General features: G+C 38.5%; 1 protein-coding gene across 1 annotated transcript; it reads right to left on the bottom strand.

Annotated features, from left to right (window-relative positions):
* Positions 1-269: 269 nt before the first annotated feature.
* On the bottom strand, positions 270-13,586 carry lpar2b (lysophosphatidic acid receptor 2b). Its single transcript, XM_077719911.1, has 6 exons — positions 13,518-13,586; positions 11,581-12,063; positions 6,132-6,521; positions 4,785-5,279; positions 2,305-2,579; positions 270-569 (listed from the first exon to the last, which is right to left on the bottom strand). Exons 3-6 carry the CDS (start codon positions 6,388-6,390, stop codon positions 468-470), a joined length of 1,131 nt encoding a protein of 376 aa, XP_077576037.1. The 5' UTR covers positions 6,391-6,521; positions 11,581-12,063; positions 13,518-13,586; the 3' UTR covers positions 270-467.
* Positions 13,587-14,870: the final 1,284 nt, after the last annotated feature.

Here is a 14,870-nt window from a genome sequence, read left to right as displayed (position 1 = left end):
TGAATTTTCTAATTGTTTTCTCTTTATAGTACGACTTTGTGTCACTTAACTGTATAGTATTCTTGTAAATAGTCTTGTAATTCATTTTCTGTTTTTCTTATTCCAGCCAACAGGGGGCACTCTGGATTGGGGAGGCCTGCCAATCACGGACGGGGAACAAAGAGACAAACAAGTAAGTAATTACTTGTACTCGATGGCATTTTTAGGGTGACCAATTAGCTTACCATGTTAATTTAACATTTTAAAGAAATGCATAGATAGTTTTTTTACTCATATTGCTGGTTTATTACATTTTGGTCCTCTAGAAAAGACCACAAAAGCTTGCTAACAAGTCCACAAATTGGACAAGTCGGCAGTATTTCCAGCTGACAAAAAAAGAAAAGTCCAAAAAACAGCCAGGTAAAAAAAAAGGGAAAAAAAGAAAGTCCCATTTGAATATTTGAGTCCTTAACGCAATTGTGCGTGTTTTATTTCCAGTTCCCTGAAGATGACGTGACGTCCGAATGTTTGCTGATGAGCGGCGCCCCGTTGCTCTTCTCCATCAGTTCCACGTCGCGAGATTTGGAGTTCTACAAAAAATAGAGGAAAACAGGTGAGTTGAATGATTTTAAAAGAAAAAGACTCTTCCAAAATGTTTGACCCCATTTTGCACTGTTTTTAATTTATTTGTTGGTCTTCTTCCACAGTGCTCCTCCTTGAGAAGGTTGCTGGAGCCCAACCCAGCTAAGGCAGACTTCATCCTAGACTGGTCGCCAGACAGAGCGACAGATAACCCCACCTGCACTCCGTCATACCGCCATCAATGGGATTCGAACCGCATCAAAGTTAGGTAGGTGAGTGAACCTCTAGACCACGAGGCAGCCCAAGAAGCCTACATGCATGATGTCAGTTAAAACTTAACCAGTGACTACATTTTGAGTGAGTTACTCGTTAAGTTTTAACTGACATTGTGCTTGTGGACCTCTTGGGCCAACTTTGTGGTCTAGAGTCTAGACCACAAAGTCTAGGCCTTGTGGCCTAGAGTCTAGACCACAAAGTCTAGGCCTTGTGGTCTAGAGTCTAGACCACAAAGGTGGCCCAAAAGGTCCACAAGCATAATGTCAGTTAAAACTTAACTAATAACTCACTGAAAATGGAGTCACTAGTTAAGTTTTAACTGACATTATGCTGGTAAACCTATTGGGCCACCTTTGTGGTCTAGACTCGAGACCACAAGGCAGTCCAAGAGACCTACCTACAAGCATAATATCAGTTAAAACTTAACTAGTGACTCAATTTTCATTGAGTTACTAGTTAAGTTTTAACTGACATTGTGCTTGTGGACCTCTTGGGCCAACCTTGTGGTCTAGAGTCTAGACCAAGTAGGCGGCCCGTGAGATCTAGAAGCATAAGAGTCTAGACCACCAATGCAGCCCAAATGACCTAAAAACAATGTCAGTTAAAGCTTAACTAGTAACTTACTAGTTAAGTTTTAACTGGCATTATGTTTTTAGGCCTCTTGGGCTGCCTTGGGGGTCTAGACTCTTATGCTTCTAGATCTCACGGGCCGCCTCCATGGTCTAGTCTCTAGGCCACCAAGGCAGCTCAAGAGGCCTACAAACAATGTCAGACAAAACTTAACTAGTAACTCAATCAAAATTGAGTCACTAGTTAAGTTTTAACTGGCATTATGCCTATAGGCCCCTTGGAACCGCCTCGTGGTCTAGAGTTTCACTCACCTACCTGACTTTGGTGCGGTTCAAATCCCACTGGTGGCGGTATGACGGTATTGAAGTGTCTTTCTGATGATCATGTAAAAAAAAGATTATTCATTAAAAGTACTTTGCATATAAATGGAAAAACAATAGTATTTATGTGTTTCATTATTTTAATTAAAACCTCTCAAATGTACATTATTAGTTTTTGGGCGCCGTCTTGTGGAAGTACCTGGGACTGCATGATGTCTTATTTAAAAGTTTGTAATTAGTTTATCACTAGTAGACATTTGACACTTAAAGTAAGAGGTTGAACTAATGTTAATTTACTTTAAAGGAATTGTGCGTCTATCACCATCAGAAGAAACAAACAAATTGTAGCTAACGCTAACACTTAGCCGACTCATTAAGACGCGTGCGAGATTGCCTAAAACCCACCAGGATCAAATGATACGAACTGGGGAAAATTTCAGGAATGCGCAGATAAGAAATATTTCTCCCCCCCTCGGCCGCTTACATAAACACTAGAAGAACCCCCCACCACCCTTTTTTGGGGTTATTTTTCCACGTGTAAAAGGGGCAATTTGAGCGTTGTCGGTCGGGACTGTACCTCGGGCTCCAAGGTGTTAAAGTTGACTCCGGAAAAGCCCGCCGTCTCGCTATGGTTGGCTCCTCCTCCTCGCCGACAGAGGCAGCAAAGGATCTCCCTGAAGGTCCTACGCATGTCTTTGTCCCGGAAGGAGTAGATGATAGGGTTGACCAGGGAGTTGCACTCGGCCAGCACCAGGCAGTACTTCTCGTAGAGGAGGACGTTGCACTTGGTGCAGCCTAGGCCGTCCAGGAGGAGGACCACCAGGCCTGGAGTCCAGCAGATCACAAAACAGCCTGGAAAGAAAAAAAGAGAACACAAGGGTTAAATTCAGTTTTTTTGGTCCAGAAAGTTCACTTACTTTACATCAGTTTAATTGAATTGGACTTCTATTATTATTATTATTATTATTGTCAATTGCAGGCAAATAGTTTTTTTTTGTAAAATGACTGGTCTGCCCGGCAACATCTGTGTAACACGCTGTAAAACATAGGTGTCAAAGTGGCGGCCCAGGGGCCAAATCTGGCCCGCCGCATCATTTTATGCGGCCCGAGAAAGTCAATGATGAGTGTCGACTTTCTGTTTTGGGATCAAATTAAAATGAAGAGTATAGATGTATATTACATTTCCTGATTTTCCCCCTTTTAAATCAATAATTGCATTTTTTAATCATTTTTTTCTGTGTTTTTAGATCAAAAATCTTTTAGTAAAATCTAAAAATATATTTTAAAAAATCTAAAATAAACATTATTTTAGATCTATAAAAAATGCATATTCAGGGCTTTTAATCCAGTTCTTTTAATCCATTTATTAAAAAAAATCTAAATATTATATCTAAAATGGCCACATGAAATCAAGTTGACATTAAAGCAGCCTGCGAACCAACCCGAGTCTGACACCCTTGCTGTAACAAGTCCCCACTTCAAAATAAGAGCATCTCCTTGCTATATAGTTGGGTGGTTCGACCCAGGTTACATAAACGAAGAAAAAAAACACAGGAATCAAGTGAAAGTTCCACCCAAAACAAAGTCACCTTGTCGGAGATAACCGCAAAGGAAAAAACAGGCAATGGTGTCAGAACAGGCCGAAGGAAAGACAACAGATGGATGTGGCCAAGAATGTCCGAAGCAGGAGGTCCTGAAGGGAGAACGGGGGAATGTACTGGAAATTCCTCACGAGCACACGCCGCGCTTAGTCTGCATGATCACATTTCACCATCACAACACACCCGACCGACGGACGGGGCAGGAAAACCTTTCGGGCGCATCGATTGGACGCCGGGGGACGAAAAATCGGGCCCTCCTCGCCGACAGTCAAGTTATGCGGCTTCGTGTCCGGGCACGTCGGGCTTTTTCCGGGCCTTCGGATGCCGAGCGGGTTTGGGCAAAGGTGGGGAGGAGGGGGAATAAAATAAATAAATACATTAAAAAAAAAACGGCGCTCCGAGCAATTTGAGGAATTTATTGTCGTGTCCGAAAGGCAATGAAGGCCAGAGGAGGAGGAGGAGGACTGGGGAAGGGGAGAGGGGGGGGGCGGTTTGTGGATTGCTATTGTTAAGCAGAAGGCGAGAAGGGGCGGGACGAGGAAGCGGCGTATTTTTGCGACTTGCGGGTCAACAAGTGGAGGCATGTTGCAGGCGGATAGCTAACAACACGGGTTTCGGTCTTTTAGCCTTGCCTTTAAGAGTGGAAAGCTTGGATTTGAGGTGAAAGGAATGGCATAGGGTGTCAGACTCGGGTTGGTTCAAGGGACGCATTAATGTCAACTTGATTTCATGTGGGTCGGACCATTATAGATAGAATATTTAGGTTTTTTTTTATTTATAAATGGATTAAAGAGGTGGATTAAAAGCCCTGGATATTCAGTTTTTTTATAGATCTAAAATAATGTTTATTTTAACTTTTTTTAAATATATTTTTAGACTTTCCAAAATTATTTTTGAACTAAAAACATAGAAAAATGGATTAAAAATGACAATTATTGATTTAAAAAGGGGGAAATAAGGAAATATAATATACATCTATACTCTTCATTTTAATTTGATCCTAAAACAGAAAATCAGCACTCATTTACTTTCCCGGGCCACACAAAATGATGCGGCGGGCCAAATTTGGCCCGCGGGCCGCCACTTTGATACCATGGCATAGGCATTCCAATTGAAGTGGACTAAAAAACCTACAAAACATTGTTTTTAATAATAAAAATAATACACTTTGGGGTATTTTTAATGATATAAATACTTAATTTTATTCTTAATATTTTTCATCTATTTTTTTAGGTATGAATAAATCATTTTTTTTAGCAACTAGATGAAAGCCATTGAGGTCCAATCCAATTAGAACAGGAGATCTGGCAGCAATTAATAAATTTAAATGAGATAAGCAAAGAAAGCTATTTAAATATAGTTTTTCTTAGCTCTACACAAGTGGTTTAGCCTGGCAACCCGGCATGCTTCCAAAGCCATTTTTCATAACAGGGAGTAAACCAAGACTTTTACTCACCCAAAATCATGGAGACGGTCTTCATAAGGTTAAAAACAGTCTCCCGGTGCCTCATCTGAGTGGTATGCTGCGACATCTGCTTGCTCTTACGTCGCACGTACACGAAAATACGCGTGTAGACGGCCACCATGATGGAAAAGGTCAGCAAGTTGAGTAGCCCCCAGAATACCAGGTAACTGCGGCTGTAGAGCGGCGCCATAGTGGAACAGTTGGGCAAATCGCAGAGGCAGTGCCAACCCATGGTGGGCACCAGGCCCATGACGATAGCCACCAGCCAGATGAAGACCATGATGATGAAGACGCGCCGCGTGCTCATCTTGCTGTGCAGCTGCATGTTGAAGATGGTCTGGTGGCGCTCTACCGCCACGGCCAGGAGGTTGAGGACGGACGCCGTCAGGCTGGTGTCGATTAGGCTTTGACGTACGAACCACTGATATCTGGACAGTTTGATGGTCCACGGACCCGTGTGGAACATCAAGTGGAGGTAGGAGACACCTGAGGAAACACACACACACACAATAGGACTTGTTAAAAAAAAAATCATTTCATTTACAATGTACACCACAGGTGTCAAAGTGGAGGCCCGCGGGCCAAATCTGGTCCGCCGCATCATTTTGTGCGGTCCGAGAAAGTAAATCATGAGTGCTGACTTTCTGTTTTAGGATCAAATTAAAATGGAGTATAGATGTATATTCAATTTCCTGATTTTTCCCCCTTTTAAATCAATAATTGTCATTTTTTAATCCATTTTTTTTGTGTTTTTAGTTCAAAAATAATTTTGTAAAATCTAAAAATATGTTTAAAAAAAGCTAAAATAAACTATTTTAGATCTATAAAAAAAACTGATTATTCGGGGATTTTAATCCAGTTCAAGTCATTTTTAAATCAATTTTCTCAGTTTTTAGTTCAAAAATCATTTTGTCAAATCTAAAAATATATTCAAAAAAGCTTAAATAAACATTGTTTTAGATCTATAAAAAACAGAATAATCAGGGCTTTTAATCCATTAAAAAAAATCTAAATATTATATCTAAAATGGGCCGGGCCACTTTTTTTTTCACAATAAAAATGGTGTTGCTATTTTTTTTTAAATATCACAGCCATTTCTGGTCTACATTAACTGCAATATTAGATTACTTTATACCAAATATTAATATAGTGGCCTGAATGATCAAAAAAGTGACGTAAAAGTAGTTTTTTGATGACCAAAATTGGTCATTTGGCCAAAAAAAGGGCTAAAAAGTTGACACAATTAACAAAGCTAAAGTTCAAAACATCTTTAAATAATATATATATTAAATAACCATTTGTGCTTTGGTTATTTTTTTGCCATTTTTGTAAACATACCTGAGAAAAGATCTGCCAAAGCCAAGTTCCCCAACAAGTAATAAATGGGATAATGAAAGCGCCGATTTTTCAAAATGGCGCCGATGACCAGCAAGTTGGAGAAGATGACGATGAAACAGACGGTGATACCCAGCGACACGATAACGTAGTCGCGGCGGCGCCAATGGTCGCTAATGTTCTTGCCGCTTTTGTGATAAAAAAATTTGACAGTCTGGTTATAGTAGCAACCCTCCATGTCATCTGTCGTCTGGATATCCATGGCGGCGAAAGCTTGAGTGGGAGGGGCTTGGACGGCGTACGTGGCGGCGGGGAGACGCTAGGGGGCGCCGTTCAGACGTGCCCTCTGACCGATGGTCGGAGGGGCGGCATGTCGTCGGCGTAGAAGATCGTCTGTGGGAAACAAAAAATTGGATGTTATTAGCCTCAGCGTGCCAAAATGACACATTTAAAAACCTTAGTTTGAGCCACCGGCATCCTCATGCCGCCATTTTGGCTCTTCTCCACAATGGAGACAGCCAAGCCGCCGCCGTAGAGACACACCTCGCAATTACACAATCGTCCAATGTAATACAATCTCAATCCAAACATTGACATACACACACACCCATCCACATACACACAGAGACAGACTCTTCTGGCGAGTTTTTGCGCCAAAGATGATGCCAAATTGAAAAAATCCTCAAAAAATAAAACGGGAAAAATGCAGAGCGGGCGGGAGAGGCACTTAAGGGCCACAAACTTGAAACATTTCACAAAGAAAGAATGTGAAGAAACCCCCAATAAAAAAAGCAGCCTTCCAACAATATGAGGGTTGTAAAAACGGTCAAGAATTCAGAATCATCAAAAAGTGAAGTTGGGATTTTTTTGGAGTCTGCAAAATAGACTCCAACTTTAAGTTTTTGAGGCTACCAAACTAAAGACAGCAACATTTTATCCAGATTGCATCATCTAGATGTAGAAATGATCAACAATACATAAAATAGGCAGAATTTGTCATTTTATGGATGGGAACTGACAAACCAACAATAGGAAATCATTCAAAAAAGCGCCTAAAGTGGAAGTGAAAAAATAATTGACCAAAAAGTACCTGCTATTGGCTATGAGAGATGTCCGACTTACTTAAAGTGGCAGTAGATGCTTATTTTTCAAAGCCATTAGTGGCGCTAGGCGTCCAATCCATATGGACTGGGAGGGTTGTATGAACCAATAGCCAGTCAGTGAACTTTTTGGTCAATTTTTAAGGCAAAAACTTGGTAATCAATAGGCTATTTTTCAGCCAAAATGGCGATAGTGTGTTATCTTTTAGCTCAATAGTCATAAAATTTCCAATCCATTTGAATTTGTCATAGTTTATTTTGAAAGTGCTCCATTTGGTTTTATAGATTTGGGAGGGTACACTGCCCCCTGTTGGCAACAGTGAATAGGACATAACTCTCGTCTACAGCGGCAATCAGAAAACAATCAAAGTTCTAGGTGTTAAATATCTCGCTAGTTAGCGATTAGCATGAGGCTAGCGCTAGTTGCTAGTGGCTAATCGCTAAGCTAGCAGATGCAGTTTACATAACTTATTTTAGTTTATGTATTTAGTTAAAGTAATGTAGTTACCTTTGACCTGATATCTGGGCAGCCATGTTCAAAATAAATGTTATTGCTAATTAGCAGTTAGCACGAGGCCAGCGCTAGTCGCTAGTGGCTAATCCTTAGGCTAATAGATAAAATTTGGGTGCTAATTTTGTGCTTACTTTGACAATCAATTGCAATTTTGGCAGTTATGGTAAAAACTAAATGTTATTGGCAACAAAAACATTCGTTTTACATCTAAAATAATAATAAAAAAGTGAAAAATAAAGTAAAACAAACAGAATCAGGGCTAAGCGATTTTTTTCTTTCGAAAACTTCCATTGAAAAACAGCAACACGCCCGTAGAGTGAAAAAAAGGAAGATTTACATTTGTTTTGTAAAGGAAAACTCATTTAAGATTCAGGAATTTAAGCCCAGCCAAAAAAAATCTCCAGAAAGTCTGCGATATCCATCGGCGCAACGTAACGTAACGCCGAAACCGTTTGCTGACACGACACTTTACATTTTTTTGGGACTTTTCCATTTGAAAACTCAAAAAAAACAATGCTGGCGTTCAAATCTACTGCATTTTTCTGCATCGCTTGCATCCATTTTTGCGTGAAAAGAACGCGCGTTGACGGTAAACAGCAGTTTGGATGCTAACCCGTCATTAGCCCGGGCAGCCACGCCCGAGTCTCCACTTGCCGTAAAAATAAAAAACAAAAAACAAGGATCGTATGTCAGAGTAGACCAAAAATTCTTTACAGAAGCAAAGATTTTTTTTTACACGTCCCTGAGAAAAACTCAACTTTCTTTGGAGTTGTGTTTTTTTGGCTACGGGTAATTTAGCGCGGGTTTGCTACGATCTGTACTTTTGTACCCTTTTTTTGTCGTTGAATCGGCTTTGCACGTGTACAGACATGTTTTTCAATGGAAGCCATGAAAGATGATTGAACGGCTTTAAAAAAAGAGACTTTATAAGCAAAACCTAAAGGCTAAGTTGCTAGTTAGCTTAGCTAATTGAGGCAGAGGGCTAACTTGTTGAATTTGAGGAAGAAAAATGGGTTTTAATTCTAAAAGTTGTGTTGGCAAATCTACAAAAAATGTCAAATAGTCCAAATTCTTAGTAAAATTGAGGAATTTTGTTATGAAAATTGGTTATTTGGGAGGTTATGATAAGTTGTTGGCGGATGTGAGCTAATCTGTATTGACAATCAGTTTGATTTTATCTATAGAAAAAAACGCAAAGCAAATCCGGTCATGTGATTAAAAAAAAGATGGCAGTTTTGATTGACACAAAAAAAACGGAAGCATTTGACAGTGTAGTAATCCCTCAAATATTGCGGATTTTTGGCCCAAAAAACTAAAAAAACTTGGAATTTTTGCTATTTTTTATTTATGTCAAGAGGATAGGAACTATTTTCACTGTAAGTACAGTATTAAAATTAGTATTTTTTTTAAATATATATATTATATTTAGATATTATCTTATCGTATAATAATCCCGACCACCCAAAAACATCAAAAAACTTGTGTTGAGTGAATCTTCAAAACAAAACAAAGTAACAGAAGGAAACACTTGTTTAAAACCGCCACACATTTCTGTTGTTATGTCCATAAAGCGAAATCATAACTCTTTTTGATCATAAAAAAAGACATGCAAACAAAGGAGAACAAAAATTCTGGAGATTCTCTATTGTTTGTTTGTTTTTCTTTACTGGCAAGACTTCTTAAAATGTCGTTAGTCCCCAAACTATAGTAAATTCAAAATAGATTGTGATTTTTCTTTTGTTATTTTTTAGTTTTGTCGGTAATGTTAATGTGTGTCAACACGAGTATTTTTACAGAAAGTTCAGGTTTTTTTGCTTGAGTTATGAATCATTATAGTCAGTTTACACAAGATTAGTTGATGACAGATTGTTAACCACCTCAAATTACTCAATGTATTTTTTTTGTTATTTTAGATATGCTTCTTTTTTACGCATTCTGAATTGAATACTTCGAATATTTCTTAACGGCAGCCTCCCCAGTTTAAATGAATTGGAGTGATTTCCCGAAACTACATTTTAAGCTACTGGTGTCAAAGTGGCGACCCGCGGGCCAAATATGGCCCGCTGAGTCATTTTGTGCGGCCCGAGAAAGTAAATTTTGTCAATTTTATTTTAAAATTAAATTAAAATGAAGATTATAGATGTATATTACATTTACTGATTTCCCCCTTTTTAAAATCAATCATTGCAATTTTTAATCAATTTTGTTCTTGTGTTTTAGTTCAAAAAGCATCTTGTAAAATCTAAAAAAACAAATATTTTCCATTTTCAAATTTAAAAAAATATTGTTTCCATTTGAAATAAATAAAAACATTATTAAAATACATTTTCCCAATACTAAGAGAGAAAAAGGCTCAAATAAACATTGTTTTAAATCTATAAAAACAGACTATTTGGGGCTTTTGATCCAATTCTTTTAATCGAATTTCCAAAAAAAAATGTGGATTTTGTCCCCATAGAAATGGATTTAATTGAGTAAATCTTTAAGATGCCCCAAATTCAAAATCAAAGCACAATAACGATTGGACATTTTGCACATTTCTCGATGTTGCAGCCCACCAAATTTCCTGTAAAAGTGTCAAATTGTTGAGCTGCCAATGAATCATTCAACTGAGAAGTGACTCAACAGTTCTTTTTTCAAATGAAAAAAAAAAAAAAACAAGAAACAAGACGGTGCAATCAACATGACGCTTCAAGATTGAATTCGTTTACTTGGAAATTAAGCCTACCATTGTTTTCGTTTACAACTTTTGAGGTCAAAATCTGATATTTAAACTAATTTTCATCTCACATTAGCAGTTTTTTACCAGATTCCCAATAGGCGATAGCCATTTTATTGTTATAAATGTATTGTTTTTATTGTTTTTATCTTGAAAATGTACCAATTTTTCATCAAAACACCACTAAAATTGTCTCTATACCATTTTTTACCCAATTTGATACATTTCCATTTATTCTTTTTATGAAACCGCGTCCTCACAAGTATCGCGGGGGTGCTGGAGCCTAGCCCAGCTAACTACAGCAAAGGGAAACCCTGCCAAGTCAGCCAATCGCATTGAAATTCTCATACAAACGTTTAAAAAGCTCATTTTTTGATCCTAAATGATTATATGGATAGATTTCCTGCCCTGTTTATTGATAATCGCCGCCATTTTGGGAGATAATACTGAAATCGTATCGGATGTCCCCACCCCTAATTTCAATTGAGTCAATCAGAAACATGTGTAAGGAGTTATGAGCATTCTCACAGGACAAACTTATATTTCATGGCTCCACCATTTTTCTCTCTCTTCATTTACAATGTGACCCTAAAACATTTTAAAAGAGATTACAAAGCCGTTTGCGGTAGCATAATGTCATGTTATCTGAAATGTGGGTAAACTAATCTATTTTAAACACATCTTCAAGGTCGCGTGTGGAGGGAAAAACTTCTTCTCATAACATGTTTGTCCTTTATACTACATTTTTACCCACTTTTGTACACAAAAAAATCCACGTTGTCATTTAAAATGCTTCCAAAAAAACATGCAAACTACTCGTTTACGATCTTATTAGCATAGTATAAAAAGCAGGGACAATATCTGATGCAAAGTAAAGGATTTGCAAATGTGGAAATGGTAATAAAGATAAATCACTTGTTTTGAATTGGAGATATTCAAAAGCTGGTTCTCCCACCCAGGACCGGGAAACCCTCAAAAAGTACCCCGGGATTGAGGCACCTTTGACGGCCACGAAAATGCTAACATGGTACCCTCGTAATTGTGACTAATTATCCACTTTTCACCCCAAAATGTGAAATAATAAACAAGCGCATGATATAAAAAATGCTTTAAACTTACATTGTTTGTTGAGTTGGAGCTTGATCTTCGAGTTAAATCCACCGGAGTCGTCGAGTTGGCTAACAAAAATGCCTGTTTGGAAGTACCTGAGGTCACCTCCTGCGAAGCCGCGACGCCCAGAACAAGGTGAGCTCAAATATGAGCACACTTCAAAACTAAACTAAAAAGAAAAGTGGATTGGATTTGGTTGTAATTGCAGGCAAGTTGTACTTCTTGGAAGAAAATCGGCAATGTCCAAAGGGCCTAAAAAAATCGCGTTTGCTTCCGGGAATCGTTCGTATATCGGCGGCGCTCCTGTTGTTACCTGCACGCCGGGAAGACGCTCGCCGACTGAGGGCTGCAAGGGGCGGAAAGGGCGCGGCCAGCTGCGAGCGCAGACTCCGCCTCCTGGAGGAGGGGGCTGGTGTTGGAGGGACGTCTCTCCGCCAATGAGAGGAGCTTCTAGGGTTGATTGACAGCTACGAAGGGCTTCCACTTTGTCTGCTAATGTGACAAAAGTAAAGGATTTCAATCACACTATCAGTTGTAAACATCTGACTTGACAGTATTGTTTAAAAACAAATCTTTTGTATTTAATTAAAAACAGTTTTTTTTTACATTTTAAAACATATAAACCCCTATTTAATCCATTTTATTCCCAATTGTATTCTATATTTATTTCCATTAGAACAAGTACTTTTAAAGTGTATACTTTTCAACCAAAAATCAAAAAATATTTTAATTCTTCCCAAATTTAGTTTAAAATAGATTATTTCTGGAGTTTTGACAATCAGAAATGAAATGGATTAAAAATGAGAATATATACTATTTAGAGCCTCAGAAGGGATAAATTTAACACATTATATCTCAATATTGAATTAGTTTATTTGATCGTCAATTATTTGCTGGTTTGTCGATTAATTTCGAAACCCGACTCAAACCCGACGTATTATGATAACGGTGACAACTGAACGTCGAACCTTGAACGCGACATTTGTGGTGCTTTACAATGACGGGAAAAGACGGGGAGGAAATACCAAAGGCGTCGCAAGCCGAGAAGAAGCCAGAGGGGCGGTTGGAGCGGTAGCGCTAGCGGTCAGGGGTGTCGGAGAGAAAAGCACAGTTACGACTTCCTGTTTACCCTCACTTTTAGGTCAGGGTTGGTATGTGACAGATACGACGGCCATATACTTCCCTAAGGAAACTGGAATACCCAGAGAAAACCCACCCTGGCCTGGGGAGAACATGCAAATTCCACATGGGTGGACCCGACCTGGACTTGAACCCAGTTCCCATACTGTGAGGCCAACGCGCTAACCCAGGAGTAGGCACATTGACTTTAAAAAATTGACGGATGGGCGGGGTCAGCACAAGATAGGATAACGTATAAAAAAGTGCATCCGTTAACAGTACATATGAAACATAAAGAGAAAAAAGGACTAAAGTATTAACATAGTCATTACTCATCATTCAAGTAAAAAGTATAAAGTACTAAGTCAAGTAAAAATGTATTAAGAAATATTAAAATGTCATTTATAAAAAGATAGAGGTGCTTTAAAACAAAAAAAAAAAAATAAGAGTGGACAGAGCTACTACCACTGGCTTATGCGTGACGGCGCCATCTTGGGGAAAAATAAAAATTAAAAAATTAAAAAACATTATTTTGACAACGTCGGCGGGCCGGATTTAAAAGCTTGGTGGACCGGATGTGGCCCGCGGGCCATAGTTTGCCCATACTTTCACTAACCGCTCAGGAATGGACAGCCCCGCCCTCTTTCACTAGTTTTTATAGTATATTATGAATAAAAATGACCAAAAAAATGCTATTTTATGTTGAAATTGGATTGATATGCTTTGTTATTTTAAGTGTGGATTTTCAGTTTAGATCCCACAGTTGGAAACAATCTGTTTGCCTTTACACTCAACACACGGCACCCCCAAAAAACCCAAATAATTACCTTGAATATCCAAGCACGTGTCATCCAGCCTGCCTACACCACTCGAACCGATCCGGTCCTTCCTTCCGCCTACAGATAGCAACAAAATGTGTACTTTTAAAAAAGAGGAAGTAGTATCAAGAGAAGTACAACCCCTAACACTTTGAATTGCGTGCGAATGGATGACCATATGTGTTTTTTGTTTGTTTTTTGTTTTTATCCACAAACATAAGAAATAACACCAAGCTCTTGTGCAATGTGTGACTTGGAAATGTTGTGCGAGCAAAACACACATACGGAGTTGCTTTAATGTCATCTGGAGTTGATTTTAAAGGGAGGTTCTTCCATTGCCCTCATCAGTGACTTACAGACTGTTTCTTCTTAATAGCATGAACGGGAATACTCGTGCGTGTGTTGGGTGTTGGTGCGTTGATGCGTAACCCCTCCCCCTCTTACCCCCCGCATACTTTTCACTCTTTCAAGATGACATCACACGTCTCCAAAGACCGCTTTGAATGGATGCAGGCCTCAACGCCGATCCGCATTCCAAAGATGGGAAGAGTACTAAGGCCTAAGGAAGAAAAAAAGAGAGATTGTTTAGATGGATGTTCAAGGACTTATTTGGATTTGGAAGGTTCGGTTCTTATCTTTTTTTTTGGTAGGGGATCCTTAGACGGCAGGGGGGGGGGTTGTTTTTTGTGTACAACGCGGCTGGTTTGAAGCGGCGCCGCGAGAAAGAACATCCTCTGGTGGCTTGTAAAAGAACATCCTGCGCAGCGGTTCCGTTTTGAAGCTTTTGTTTGAGGAGACGTCTTGTGGGCGGAAATGGTTGTGTTTGCTGTTTTGGTTAAGCTATAGTTGAGTTTTTTTTTAAATGTTTAGAGACAGGTGGGAGTGAAGAGGGGATTTTGGATGGTAACTTCAATTTAGATTAAAATAGACATTATTTTTTTTATTTTGAGTTTGACGACAAATTCTGTGAATGCTATAAAGTGTTAGCGTAAAATTTGATTAGAAAGTAAATAATTGAGGCAGATATATATGTCAAATTTGCCTTTTTTGTGAAATTGCTGAATTATGACAAGGTTTTTAGGATAGTGAATTTTTTTTGAATAGTGATAAATAAAGTAAATAAGTAAGTAAGTAAGTAAATACAAAATAGAATATCAATGTATTATATTTAAAACTATAAGTAAAAGTGAAAATTCTAGGCAAAAATATTGATAGAAAATGTAACAAGTACATTTCAAAATCTAAAAATAAAGAAAATGTATTATTTTTTTGCATTTCTTGCAATTATACCATTTGAAAAATATAGTATTTACCTTATTAGTTATTTTAAATATTTTAGTTTTTTAAAATTCAGGCATTAAG

Source organism: Stigmatopora nigra, chromosome 6, assembly GCF_051989575.1.
Source record: "Stigmatopora nigra isolate UIUO_SnigA chromosome 6, RoL_Snig_1.1, whole genome shotgun sequence".
In the NCBI taxonomy this organism is placed as follows: domain Eukaryota; kingdom Metazoa; phylum Chordata; class Actinopteri; order Syngnathiformes; family Syngnathidae; genus Stigmatopora; species Stigmatopora nigra.
This window is presented reverse-complemented; position numbering and strand designations above follow the sequence as displayed.